This window comes from Heterocephalus glaber, unplaced genomic scaffold (assembly GCF_053883595.1).
Source record: "Heterocephalus glaber isolate CG9 unplaced genomic scaffold, H.glaber_assembly_v1.0 deba00001532, whole genome shotgun sequence".
Taxonomy (NCBI): domain Eukaryota; kingdom Metazoa; phylum Chordata; class Mammalia; order Rodentia; family Bathyergidae; genus Heterocephalus; species Heterocephalus glaber.
Window position 1 is genome coordinate 9,458,258 of NW_028258330.1, and position 14,770 is coordinate 9,473,027.

The 14,770-nt window shown below is 35.9% G+C and overlaps 2 protein-coding genes across 7 annotated transcripts in view; one reads left to right on the top strand and one right to left on the bottom strand.

Moving 5' to 3' along the window:
• Ndufaf5 (NADH:ubiquinone oxidoreductase complex assembly factor 5) overlaps positions 1-12,154 on the bottom strand; it is a 41,339-nt gene extending 29,185 nt beyond the window's left edge. For 2 of the 3 annotated variants that reach the window (XR_002393484.2, XM_021255085.2), the window contains exons 1-5: positions 11,861-12,154; positions 9,648-9,688; positions 6,389-6,452; positions 2,652-2,699; positions 1,262-1,365 (exon numbers count right to left, since the gene is read on the bottom strand). Coding sequence is in view for 2 of the 3 variants with exons in the window: in XM_021255085.2 (XP_021110744.1) it covers positions 1,262-1,365; positions 2,652-2,699; positions 6,389-6,452; positions 9,648-9,688; positions 11,861-12,154 (551 nt within the window). In the remaining variant the exon portion in view is untranslated. The remainder of the gene's footprint in view (positions 1-1,261; positions 1,366-2,651; positions 2,700-6,388; positions 6,453-9,647; positions 9,689-11,860) is intronic. The other variant, XM_004840835.3, reaches the window with a different exon arrangement.
• The window catches only part of Esf1 (ESF1 nucleolar pre-rRNA processing protein), a 70,139-nt gene continuing 67,416 nt past the window's right edge, over positions 12,048-14,770 (top strand). The window contains exons 1-2 of one of the 4 annotated variants that reach the window (XM_021255084.2): positions 12,048-12,216; positions 13,509-14,171. In XM_021255084.2, the coding sequence (XP_021110743.1) occupies positions 13,550-14,171 (622 nt within the window). In that variant the 5' untranslated portion in view covers positions 12,048-12,216; positions 13,509-13,549. The other 3 variants (XM_004840833.4, XM_013070734.3, XM_004840832.4) reach the window with 3 other exon arrangements.

Consider the following 14,770-nt stretch of genomic DNA (forward strand, 5'->3'; position numbering starts at 1 on the left):
TCCTCTTCTGCTGATTTCAAGGACAGAATTAAATATTCATTTTAAACCATACTGCATTAAGCTCATATCTATCCATCATAATGCTTTCCAAAAATTATTAGGATTAGAAACTAAGGAGATCCTCCATCACACGTATAAGGAAACTGAAAGCAACAGAATTAGTTATTTGCAAATAGTAAGCAGATAACCTGAAGTTGAAACCTATATTCTAACACTCTGCCCTGGGCTCTTTCCTTTAGACCAAGACTCTGGCTATGTTTCATTTCATAATGAAACAAGAGTACTTTTAAAAATTTGTTCAGCATTTATACAAAAACAAGGAAAAAATCACAAGCTTACTAAAGAAAACAGCAAGGGTGACTAACTCTCCCAGTCTGCCTGGAAGAGTTGTGGGAAACATAAGACTTTCAGTGCTAAACTGACAAAGTCCAGGACAGACTCTGATGCTGTTCACCTGAAACACAGCTATCAAAAAGGATGAACTGGATGTGAGGAGCACAACAAATCTTTAAAAGAAAATCATCTAATAGAGAGGAAAAATAAGATGCCACAGAGAATATTTTATTTTTTCCATTAGATTCAGTTCTTTGAGGACAGAATCCTTGTCTGAAATCATGTTTGTATTCCCTCAAAGCATGTAGCTCAGCGCTTCACATATTATAATCTACTCAATAAATATTTACAGTACATGTTCATGTAATAAATGTAAAGGGACATGGTAGAAAACACAAAGGGAAAGAAGTAACTTGAGGACTATATTTCTATGTAGAAGAATTAAAAGTTGAAAGAAATACTAGGTTTCCCCTATTTACCAAATGACTTTATGCTAAGACTGCTCTAACACTTGAATACTAGAGCCAGGATACTCTCAAGTCCTGCCTCTATCAATATCAATTCCAAAATACTGAGTTATATTGGGAAGAAAATCCCTTCTATTGCAGATAAGCTTTAGAATGTTGGGGATAAAAAGTAATATTATCTCCACAAGAAAGCCCTGGACCTGTAATTCTTTCCCAGAGAAACCCAGTTATAAAATAACTGTTCCATGACTTTTTAAAAAAAGTTATTAAGAATTTATTCTGGTATCTATTTTCTTTACCTCAAAAAACTTTATAGCAGGCTGGGGATTTAGGTCAGTGGTTTCGCCACCTGTTGCGCAAGTGCAAGACCCAAGTTCGATCCCCGGTACCAAAAAAAAGAAACTTTATAGCATAAATTATGTATTTATAACATTTTTTAAAAATACAATTAGATTACCAACCTTAAACTGCTAACCACCAGATCAAATGTATTTTCTTGAAAGGGAAGGAATTCTTCATCAGCTAAAACACTGACAGTAGGAATTTCTGTTTCTAGGGAATTTTTCTAATGATAAAAAATAAAAGATAAAAAGCATATTTATACGGTCTCCATTATTAACACAAGCACTGTTAAATTTAAATCAATATTATTTTTATTTGGCAGTTTCTATTCAAACAATAACAAAAGGTGGTACAAAGAGGTACTTAAAAGAACTTTCTTAAATGACACTTAAGCTCAACCAGAAAAACTGGTAAGCTGTGATATCCACCTTACAACAAAACAAATCTCAGAAAGCTGAATGTTTCAGTGGAATAACTAAAGCCATAAAGTACTAGATAAAAATATGGAAGAACACTTATACTCTCAGATTAAGAAAAAAATAAAGCCTAAGTAAACATCACTCAAATACTAGAAACTATAAATTAAAAGACTGATTTATCTGATGACAAGCTAAATGCTCTGAAAAGTAATTTAAAAATGTAAACACACAAACTGGGCAATATATTTACAATACACATAAAGGATATCCCTAAAAAACAAGCTCTTAAAAGCAATATAGCATAAGAATGGGTGAAAACTAAAGTCAATGGACAAGGTACATACATGTCACAAAACTATTTACAAAACTAACAAGAAATACTGATACCCAAGTATCAGTAGCCATAAGACACTGATAGCTATTTGGCTGAACTAGTAAACAAATTAAAAAAGAAAAAGGACTGGTCCAGTGATGTCAAAGAGAAGGAAAGTAAAGTACTTTCACACAGTACCCTCATTCAATCTTTCTCAGGGCAGCCAAGAGATGTATACTGAAATCTTGACACCAGTGAACCCACAAATTTCACTATCAAGAATGTTATCCCAGGTAGAAAAATAAATCAAGCACACACAGTTGCTTCACATAAGGATATTCATTGCAGTGTTGAGTACTCAAGAGTATAAATAAAATGTCTTTCAATAGAAATTTAGCTAAATAAACATTTGGAGTATCATGTAACCACTTAAAAAGATATACACACAATATTCACTGAATATTCACAATATTCAGAAAGGAATGACATTCTGTAAAAAATAGGATGTTAGCGTAATATTATTGATATAAAATTAGGAGAGGGGATAGTTATGTCTGCAAAGGTAAAATCAAACTTCAATAGTGGTTGTCTCTGGGTGGCAGGACTGGGGTAGTTTTTCCTTTCTCCTTTATATTTCCTGAACTGTATAATTTTTCTTCGTGTGTGTTATATGTATAATCAGGGGGAAATAAAGAAAGTATTTTCATTGTAAAGGAAATAGAGAACTGAAAACCAAACCAGGAGATCAGAAACCAACAGTGTTAAAAAGCCACCTACCAAAGCATTTTCTGCAATGTCTGTTTGGAAAAACTTTCCAACCGTTTCCTGCAAAGGAATTATTAAAGCTGATCAGATGCCACAAAAAACAAGCAAATATATAAATGTAATAGTTAATAAAGTAAAACAAACAATTGTGGAAATTTCTAAAGGAGAAAGGGCTAAGTACAGATTGGTTTTCAGCTCTATAAGGGTCTTTTTCTATATTACACTAGTATGGTACATAATACATAATAAATTACACAGATTTAAACATATGCGACGAATTGTATTTAATTAATTAACTTCATTTCATAAAACAGAATACAAATGTGAACACTAACACCCTTTACTGTACTGGATGAGGGGTTCTACGTTAACTTTTCCATGACTTAATAAGCTGAGAGCTAGTTTTTACACCCTTGTGCCACAAAAGCCCTCCTTGTATGGGTTTACTGCTTTCAATTGTTCATTAAAAAAAAAAAATATTCATTCAAAGAGTTTACAAAGAGTAAAGACTTAACACACAGACTGAGGGATGGGGTTTATGGGTTTTATTTCCCTTGTTTTATCTATCCTCTCTCCCTTTCAAGAAGAATGGGTAGAAGAAAGGGTATTGTTTATTTCTGTCCCACTTTACCACGTTCCACTTGGCTCTTTCCCGGATCTTGCTCCCTCTATCTTCACCTCTGACAGTCTTCAAACACTTTTGGTCTCTCTCACCTTGCAACATGCATAAAACTCCTAATCCTGAAAATATCTCATCTCGAAGCACCTTCTAGTTGTTTGCTTTATAATCCAAGAATTTACAGACTGAGGTCCTTGTCCAAACTCTTGGTAATCTTCTATCTACTGCTTTACCAAAGCTGTCACTAGAGGTCACTAACTGTCTAAGTGGGAACACAGTACAATAGTCTGCTCTCACTGCTTTCAGTGCTGTTTCACTTGACTTCCTTGAGGTACAGAGCTGTTTTTGTTTTGTTTTGTTTGTGGTACTGGAGATTGACTCCAAGACCTTGTGCAAACTACATATACCAGGTACACTCTACCAATTAGCTGCAATTCCTGGACCTTTTTAAATTTTAATTTGAGACATGGTCTCAATAAGTGGCCCAGGCTAACCTCAAACTTGTGATCCTTCTGCCTCAGCCTCCTGAGTAGCTGGGATTACAGGCAGACACAGTGCACCAGCTTGAAGCATAGAACTGTTTAATGTCACCTAGAAACTTCTTCAGTACTTTCTATTCTTCCTCTTCTCTATTAGAAAAGCCAATCCTATTCAATTCATTCCTATCTAGTCTTCCCTGCCCACAACTTAGCAAGGGTTTCCCACACCACAGAGTCCTACCACTATCCAGTCACTGCTGACTACCTAAGGTTAACAGCATATAAATGTTTAAGGACAAACTCTACAAACAAACAAACAAAACAAAACAAACAAACAGGTACTGTTTGCCAACTTCCATGGTACACTACTCAACAATGGTGGATGCCAGGCTACCAATATGATGTTGCTAGGTGTAGAGCTAGAGATAGGCACTGTTGGCTTTCACAAGCCAACTACAGCACACCATCCTGAGGGATAAAGAATTAGGCTGATCAGATTATCTGTCTCCCACTTGAAAATCTAAATGAAAAGATTCAAAGAGAGGGGCAGAGGTCTCTGAGAATATGTAGGCTTCAGAGTTGAAATACTGGTGTGCTGACGTACATATAATAACTGACTCTTCGCAGGGGACTGCTTTGTACCATTTCCCATTTCCATGGTACAAGTACTTCCACCATGGCTGATTTCACTCTATCAACACAATGTCACTGAACATGGAATTGGGGAAGAGATTAACATTCAGTTCTCATGAGCTGATCTGAGCTAGTTTTAGCATGCCACTAAGTGTAGTGTATTTATATTAGAGCCACACATACCAATGAAAACTAGCAAGAGTCAACAGGAAGAAAAAAGAATGAAGGGAGCTACATAACATCCATGTAACTTATCTAAAACAGAAATCATCCCGTGTTCCTTGCCCTACTATATCCCAATTTTTCCCAGTCACTGAAGTCATAACTTTAAAGTTATCTTGCATTTAGTCACATATTAATTAATAAATCTTCATTTTGTGTTCTAGGAATTTAACAATGAACAAAAATGACCAAGTCCAGTAAGAGAAGGTAGATATCAAACAAAAATATATTGAGGACTAAACAAATAAAGCAACTAGGCAGGAAAAAATGGGGGCACAATTTTAGAAACCAGACAAAGACGAGATTTCTGATAAGAGGTCATTTCAGCAAAGATCTGACAGAGGGAGGTAAGCCAAAAAGATATTTTGGGAATAAGTACTGGAAGGGATGGCCTGTGTGAAAGACAATAAGGAGGTTAGGGTTGCTATAAAGTGGAGAGTGACAGGAAAAAGGTAAGGTCAGGGCCATGAAAAAGAACCAGATCACTGAGGGATCTTACAGACTAAGACTAGTTTATAACTAAATTAGATGAGAAATCAATAGTTTTGAACAGATGAATAAGAATGATTTGACTTATGATTTAAAAGAATTACAGTGCTATGAGAATACTGTCAGGGGCAAAGATAGTAGAAGAGAGACCAAGAAGGAAACTACTGCAGCAATCTAGACATAAGGCAATAGTAGCTAGGACCAATTTGGTAGTGGTGAAGGTAGAGTCACAGATGTATTCTGAAATCCAAATAAGATTTACTGATCCAATCAGTCATGGAGTTTTGTGAGTTCTACTAGGTCTCTCTCATAAATTACGTCTTTTGTATCTGCTGCCTTCAAAAGAGCGGTAGAGCTTTATCTCCCATGCCTGCACCAACTTTAACACAACCTCCTAATTGGTCAGATTCTCAATTCTTTTTAAATCCTTCCTGCATGCCATTTCCAGAGTAATTTTCCTTAAACATCACTATATCACATCCCATATATCACACAGCATTCTTACCTTTCCTTCTGCCATGCTTCCAATGAAATGAACCATCAGTTCAGATTCTCTAAAATTTTAAGGTCAGAGTTTGAACCTTTAAGAAGCCTAGACCATATGAACCCCTACTGATTTTTTTCTTCCTCTAATTCCTACTGCACTTTAATGACTGTCCATATCTATGGCATTTACTATTATCAATAAAAATGTTGTGGAAGCCTTACAACCCCCTCACCCACCCTAATCTGACCCAAGTGTGTGTTTTTATCTAAGTAGATTTTATACAGAAATCCCACCTTAATCACTGTGTCCAGCACAGTGTCCTATATACACAGAATCTAAAAGACTAAATGAATATCTTTATGATCTGAATTAGAAAGTGCAAAATAAAGTGCTGTTCACAATAATAAAGATTACTTATATTTAGACATAAAGACTTTTAAGCAACTAATAAAATTAATGTTTTTCCAGTTTAACTTAATCACATTTTCTATATAAATGACAATTTTACTTTTAATTTTAATTTTTGTAAACTAGGACCTCACACGTACTAGAGTTCTAAAATAAAAAGTTCTACCACTAAACTGCAACCCAGCTTCTAATTTTTATTGTGAATTATCAAATGAACAAAGTGAGAACAAAGAAAAGTATATATGCATTTTAAAAAAATACTATCAGTAGGGACCCTCAATAAAATGAATTAGCAATTCTGATAATCAAAATCAAAATCTAAATAGGATTCAACAGAAGTGATTAGGAAAGTTTTCCTTACAATCAATCACCTTTATTTCTCAAAATAAATTAAGTCACTGAATAAATATACCTTATTCAAATATTGTGCTAGGTAACCTCTTCCACAGCCAACATCCAAAGCAAGGGGGAAATCTCTAAAAAGCAGACACAGAAGTTATGCTCTGTTTGTAAAACAATTCAACAAATAATTTTTTTAAGTAAAAACATATTAGTGAAAGCAACTTTCAAACACCAACACAAATATCATTTGCCTTTCCTGACTCACCTACAAGCTCTATCTGTAAGTCTGATCTGGTCATTCATTCACAGAACCACATAAAGAACCCTTTCTACAAGGTGGCTTCATGATATAGATTCAAAGAATAGATTTAATGAAAATATTTTAATCCAACAATATATTCAGGCAAAGAATGAAGGAAGACTAAATGTAAATTAACATGAAATGAACTGGCATACTTATTAGGAATTTAGTAATTATCTCTTTGTCAAATTTGGTAAGGCAGAACACTTAGAAAACTTCATGTGAAGTATCATGAAATATTAGCATATTAAACTTTTTTTAAAAAACCTAAATAATAGGAAACATTTACTGACAAGCCTATCAGGTTCTAAGCACTGTACTAGAAGTTCTAGTTATCTAAGTCTAAGAAAGTCAACCCAAATACCTGAAGTAATAAGAAGCAATCTCTATATGGATTCAGTTGGTTTCAATCATGAACCAGAACTATTATCCTCCATACTATGTTGTCTCCTCTAAATACACATCATACTAAATCAGTAAAGATGTCTAATTATAGGTTATACGTTTAAGATACTTTAAGACAAAAAAAAAAGATACTTTAAGACAAAAAAGTTAAAACTATATCTACTAATAACATTTCTTCCTGAAAAACTGGAACAAAAAGACTCCCTGTTCAATTTTTCTTAAAAATGGATGTCAAAATTACAGATCACCAGTACATAGTCAGAGAACCCATTGTGACAAATAGCTAGCTTTCAACTTTATAATGAACACAGCCAACATGGCAAGGTTAAATATATGGATTTTGGAATTAGAAAGACCTAAGTTCAAGTTTTGGGCCTGCAATTTACTAGTCCTGTGACCAACCAAAGACAAGTGATTAACCTTGTTAGATCTCAGTTGTCTCATGTATAAAATGGAAAAGATAACTGCCTCCCTCAAGTTGGTATAGGAAGTATATTTAAAGTATTTAGCACAAAACAAATGTTCAACAAAAACTAGTTGGTAATTATTATTACCGATTATAGTAGCATTAAATGAGTCTCAGATCCCACAAACAAGACATCTAAAAATGTTTTAAAAGTCAACAGAAGATCAGTTTTAACAATATAAATTACCAATACTACAATATTAATGCAAGGATATATGCACAGTATTTTTAATAATTTAATTGCAAATATTTAATTTTTAAAACATGCTTTTAGCCATAATCACAAGTCTCTCCACAGACTTGTGTTTTGCTCAGTGCTACAACATAAAAAGTTTGTAAAATCCAAACTGATTTGCAAAATCTAGTGCTTCCTTTACTAAATCACAAATGACCTATAATCCAGGCATATAATTACAGTTGCTGGTTTGTTTGGTTTTTTTGTGGATCTTAAAAATACTTTAAAATAATGAAACCAGCTTTGTATGGTGGCACATGTCTGAGATCTCAGCACACGGTAGGCAGAGGCAGTTGGATCGCCATGAGTTCAAGGTTCAATTACCATGAAGCCTGGGCTACATGAGTTCAAGGCCAACCTGAACTACACAGTGACACTCTGTTGAAAGAAAGAAAGAAAGAAAGAAAGAAAGGCAAAATAATGAAATAAATGAAATGGGAGGACTATTTGCAAGAATGAGTCTTATTCTTACCTTATAAAATTAATTTATTCCAAGACTCTTTTAAGTTGCAAAAATGTATCTAAGATATGGCTAAAGGAACATGTGCTTTTACCAAATTTCCTTTTTTTAAAAGACAAATGTAATAAATTCATCCCATCTTGGTCTAATTCAATAGATGTCTTTTAAACAAAAGAACACAAAAAAAGAAATTTGCTAATATCATTGAAAAATTCTACTATAAATCCATTATTTGACTGTAGCTCCCACTACATGGCCATAATCTTCAATCTATAAATCTCTTATTATGTTTAATATACAAAGCAATAAATCCATCAAGATTTCCACACTTGATGAAAAAGTTCTTTTCCCATGTCCTTAATCTATAAAATTGCTATAATCTTCTTACTAATATTAACAGTTCTTAAGACCAAAAGGCCAAAGACTCATCTATCTTGATTGAAAAACAAATTTAGGTAGGCTCTCTCCTTCACTTGAGATGATAAAAAAATTTTTATTGGCCTGGGAATTTAGCTCAGTGGTTCTGTCACCTGTCTCGCAAGCACAAGGTCCTGAGTTCAATCCCCGGTACCAAAAAAAAAATTTTTTTTGTTAATTTTAGTTAAATTTTTAAATCTAGTGTTAGTTAGCATTTATATGTGGTTGACCCCCAAAAGCCTCATGTGTTCAGAGGCAAGGCTTGTGGAACCTAATTGGACTATGGGCACTACAACTGGGTTGGTGTTGGAAGGTGGGGCCTGATCTGCAGAAGCAGGTTATTGGGGTGTGACATGGAAGGATATCTGCCTCCCTGGCTCCTCCCTTTCCTGGCTGCCCTGAGGTGAGCAGCTTTCCTCACACCAGGCCCTTCTATCATGCCACCAACCATGCAAGGACTGAAACTTCTAAAACATATGCCAAAATAAACCTCTCCTCCTTCAAGTTGCAGGTGTCAGATATTTTCTCCCAGCAATGAGGAAAGTGACTAAGATACCTAGGTTTAGTAAATCTTAAAAATTTATGTAAAGTCAACTTTTTAGCTATTTTTGGAGTAATCTTTCCATTAATGGCTTTTAGCCAAATCAAATGGGTGTTTCAGACTTGAAAACAGCTACAAACCATGCTTCCATACTTTTTTTCCCTTTAAGGCAACAACGATAAAAGAACACTTGCTCTCCCAGACAATAAAAAGAAGAGACATATAGTGTGACTCAAATTGCCAATCCTGTAAATAAATATCTCCAGGTTCTGCTATGTGAGATATCAAGCTCTATCAACATTTAAAGCTCAAGTCTTCATTCAAAAGTTGACTGTATTAGCCAGACACGGGGGAGTACACAGGTAATCCCAGCTACTTAGATGGCTGAGGCAAGATGATCACTTGACCCCAGGAGTTTGAGGCTAGCCTAGGGACTAGAGCCAGACCTTGTCTCAAAAAACAAAAAAATTTTTTTAATACTTTATTGTGCTAACCATCACTTACCTTGCTATGTCATACACACGGTCTGCAATCTGACTTCCAACCTAAAAGATTACAATAGGCAATGATATAAGTATGTTGAGCAGGTTTAACAGAAAACTTTTCCCAGTACGCAACAATCCATAGATTACTTATGCTTCAACATGATAAGTATTTCCTTTTATACCTTTTTCTATTTCACATCAGCAATTTTCAACTCTAGAACAGAAAAATAAAATATACAGGAAACATATTGAAGTCAATTTAAAGAAGTCAAGATTAAATATTCTTTAAAATATTTTAAAATAGTGGCTTTAACATTCCTCACAAGGAAGAAAACAGGAACAAAACAAGCACATTATTATCCTCACAGATTAACATGTGGTATACAAAGTGAAAAAATTAGTTAAGATTCATTACACAGAAAAATACAAGTAATCACTCAATAAAAACTAACAAATTTTATGTTACTTAGTTACCTACCTACTTCAGTGACATTTACAAATTAGAAAAAAACAAATCTGCAACATAGTCTTCATCCCATTCCAATGTAAAAATGGTCAGAAGACTAAGTACCACCTTTTGCTGAGCTAGCTTCAGCTGGCAAGAATAAAGATGTAGGAATCTAATGTCCCCCCACACTCTATTCATTCCCTCATAAACATCTCAGTTTCTATTAATACATAAATGTTCAGAACATAGGTGTATTGCTGTTTAGAGAAAGAAGGGCAAAGGGAAGAGGTAGAGCAGAAGTTTTTGCTTAGAAGAGGCCATTTGTACTTCATTCCTAATATCAACACTTTTTGTTTATTATAAAAAGAAATGTCATATACTTCATCTCATTATTCTAGTTCTGCATACTAGTGAGTCTTCAGTGAAGTAGTAATCCAGGTGCTTTTCTTGGAGAGGAAAAGGGACTACAACAATTACACGTCTTCCATGTACATGCCATTCTAAGGAATGCACATCTTCTAAATACCTCCTCTTCAGGAGGAATTAGTAACTGGCAGGATCAGTTTACTCTGTACACTGTGCCTTACAGATAGAGTACAGAAAATTTCCTGGCAGTTTACTTTCTATCTATGTAATAGACTTCATCAACCTCTGAGCAGCTGTCTCATCTAGCTTTCTGAAAACTGACACTTGTCAATTATCTTATCTGACCAGGGCTTTGCATCTAGAGCTCTGCTCAAAGTAGCAGCTGAGTAAATGTCTGTTGTTTTAGAGTGAAAGAACATATTATACTCAACTCCTATTTTCTTCCACCCCTGAGGAAATATCTGATACTGGAGCTCAGCACTGTGTGTCCTCAGAGTAGAAACTCAATCTCTAGTCTACCTAGGCAGAGAGAAAGAGGTTTTTCAACCTTGCACAGTCAAATCAGGAGGTCTTAATTTAACTTTCCTAAAACATAAATAAGATCATATCATTCTATGCTTATAACTATCCAAGAGTCTCACACTCCTATACTGTAGTATTGTTCCAAAATAATTAATGCCACATGATAATTTTAAGTTTTCTAGGGGCTATGTTTTAAAAAAGCAACAAGAACATTTAACATCAATATAATTTAATTCAGTATCAAAAAGTTTCATGTAATCAATACAACTATTAATGAGGTATTTTACATTCTTTTTCAGAGTAAGTCACTGAAATCCGTTATATATTTAATACTTACAACACGTTTCAATGGGACTAGCCACATTTCAAAGGTTCAACAGCCACGTGTGGCCACCAGTTACCATACTGAATGGAACACAGAAGAAAATCCAATCTTTACCCAGGCCCTAATAACCTGGACCCTTCCAACCTCCTTTCTCACCCTCTTCCTCATTGGAGCTTCACTGAAGGCCACCACAAGGTCGTTTCTGCCTCAGGAGCTTTGCGTTTGTATTCCTTTTGCCTAGTGGACTCCCCGACAACCTTCCTAATTCCTTAAGTCTGAGCGGCTGTCCTTGACCATCGCAGTCATTACAGACTTCAATTCCCAACTCTTACTTCTGTAGCTGAAATTACCTTGTCTATGCCTGTCTCGCCCTCCCTACAACAATGAAAGCCTGTAAGTACGACGGTCTAACTTTGCCCTGGCCAGTTATAACCCAATCAATACTTGGTGAGTAACTGAATCAATGAACAGCACACTATAAGCACAGCCTTTCTTGGTAACAGCTGAGGCCCAGGGACTCAAGGCTGCGACTCAAGGTCACATGACAAGGCCGAGACGGCCTGAGCCTGACCTGAGCTTGCAGACCTAAAGGTCCGCGCCACTCTCCGCTGTCCCGCGGTCTCACCTCTTCCCTCAAGTAGTCAAATCTCGTTGGCTCGGGCTGCTGGGCCGCCCAGTTTTTCTGTTTCCTCTTCAAACCCCGATCGAAAATATTTAGGACTCCAAGAGACTTGCTGCCTAGGGGAGGGACGCCGGAAGCAACCTCTCGACAACCAAGGTTCTCTGCTCGGACTCTTGCAGTGCGAGGCCTCAGCCATCGATGCCACACCACACCAGTCCTCAGCATTTCCAGCCGCGGAACCATTTATTGGCGCAGTGTCTTGCGCCTGCGCCGCCCCGCTACGACAAATACAAAGCGACAAAGAGGTACGTAAAAAGGAGCAAAGAGGATGTAATTTGGCCCTGTTCGCGTACCGTTGCGGCAGAGCGTCACGCGGAGGATTGTGGGTGTGAATTCCATGTGAGGCTGAGAGAGATCCGAGACGGTAAGGGCGAGCTTGGAAATGAATAGTCGGGCTCCAGACGGGCAGAAGTAGTCTCTGACACGGCCTACTTCGGATTTGTGAGGGGTGCACCCCTTCTTTCCCTTTCTGGAGTCTTTGTTCAGACTTCTTTAGTTCTTTTCAGGATTGCTTCTCAGCTAGCCTCAGCCCAGTAGCTTCCCTGTGAGGATTGGGTGGTAGGAAGGAGACCATCGTTCAGAAGCCAATGTAAGGTTCTCCGCGTTTGAGTGTGGGGTGTATTGTCGGAATGCGGACCAAGTTCTTCAGTGTGATGGGGCCCCGCTCTAGTGCTTTCATTTTAAATATTTACCTGCATTACCTATAATACTATGGTAGTTGGGTGAATGCTAACTGCGTTCTAAAGTTATTCAGAGTTAAGTGCTGTATTACATCTAAAATTTGTAAATGCACCAGTGAAACATTTGATATTTTCTGATTAGTGTTTTTTTTTCAAATATAAAGAGAACAACAGCTTTAGAGTCAGCCTTTATTTTTTTTAAATACCCCGACGCTGTCTTCCTTGCTTGATCAGTCTGTTTTTGTTCTTGGCAGTTATTAAATTCAGGCTTTTGCGCAGTTCAAATCCAGAGACGCTAAACCATCAAAGACTATTTATGAGGGAATAGTACTAATTCGTTTATATTTTTTTCAAAAATATGTTTTTGGAGGATCTGCTTGTTTGGGCCTTAGACACTATTAGAATAAATTATAAAAAGAAGTGATATTTACTAAGTGGAGTGAGACTTTACCTGGTTCTTGAGGGTTAGTAGCGTTTAGAGAAGAAATTTTGTGAACTAAGGCTGATTTAATTTTGGTCTGTTTAGTTAGGACACTATGTAGAAATAAAACCTGTTGAGAGTATCAGGAGGTAAAGATTAACAGAATGGGACCAGAATATAAAGAAACAAGTGAGACCAACTGAGGCTTGGGAATCTCTTAATTACATTAGCTTTTAACTTACAGCACTTACAGGTAACACATCTAGAAATAGAGACATTCTAAGTGCAGTGGGTTATTAAACATTTGTTGCATTCCATAAAACCCTGGGATTCTGCTTAGGTTGCCTTAAAATTAGAGTATGTTGTGGATTAATGTTTTTAAAAATTTTTAATTATATTGATGTTTCATTATTGTAACATTTGTTTTATTTCTTAGTATTAGGTTTCTTTGAACTTTTCTTCAGCAAGACTTTAAAAATGTCATCCAAACAAGAAATAATGAATGACCAGCGGTTTAGGAAGGTTTCAAAGGACCCCAGATTCTGGGAAATGCCAGAAAAGGATCGAAAAGTCAAAATTGACAAGAGATTTCGAGCCATGTTTCATGACAAAAAGTTCAAATTGAACTATGCAGTTGATAAAAGAGGACGCCCTATCAACCACAGCACTACTGAGGACTTGAAACGTTTCTATGAGCTTTCAGATTCTGATTCTGATCTCTCTGATGAAGATAGCAAACCACTGAATCAACAGAAAATAAAAAAGAAAAACCGCCAGACAAAAAAAGAAATAGATTCAAAAAATATAATTGAGGAAAAGAAAGAAACCAAGAAAATTAATCAGAAGTATCCCGGAAATGATTTAGATGATTCCGAAAGAATTCAGGAAATGAAAAGTTCTAAGAAGATAGATTCAGAAATAAGTCCAAAGAAGGACAGCAAAGAACTTACACAAGAAGGTACAAAAGGAAAAAAAAGCATTATTGAACATAATAGAGACTCTTTTCCCAAAAGAAAACTAAAGACAGACCCAAGCACCTCTAAAACTGTGCAACCTCCCAAGATCAGTTGTTCTAAGACAGAAAGAGAAAAGCAATCAGGTTGGTTAGGGATACTGTGGGGTTAGAATAATAATCTTTATACTGGTCTTTTGAAAAACTAAATAGTAATTATTTACATAGAATGTTGGGAATGGTTAAATACTTTAGAAATATAAAGCTGTGAAAAGTAGGCAGTGATTTGTTTTTGGTGTTATAAGACAAAAAATCAAGTCTTAATGTTGAGTTGTGGGCAGTTGTGAGAGCTATAATCTCTAGGTAAAGTAGCAAATGTTATCACATGAAAAGAGGTGTGTCTGAAGAAGGTAGAGTTGGATATTTATTAATTCAGCTAATATGTGTAGATATAACATGAGTAAGACATGATCCTTCAACTCAGGACTATTACTAGATTATAGGATAACTGCAAATTAGAAAAAGGCATACCTTCTGAACACAGAGCTTCCCAGGGTTCATAGTTTGTTTAGGGGATGACACTTTTGAGTGAAATAACAGATTCTTTTCCCCTAAGCAGATACAGCTCTGTAGGGTGCATGGTTTAATAAGTAGAGGTTGGCTTTGATTTCAGTCCTTCTTGACCCTTGGTAGATGCTTTTGTATGAGTAACAGCCTGCTAAGCTGTTTGCAGTGGCCCTGATCTA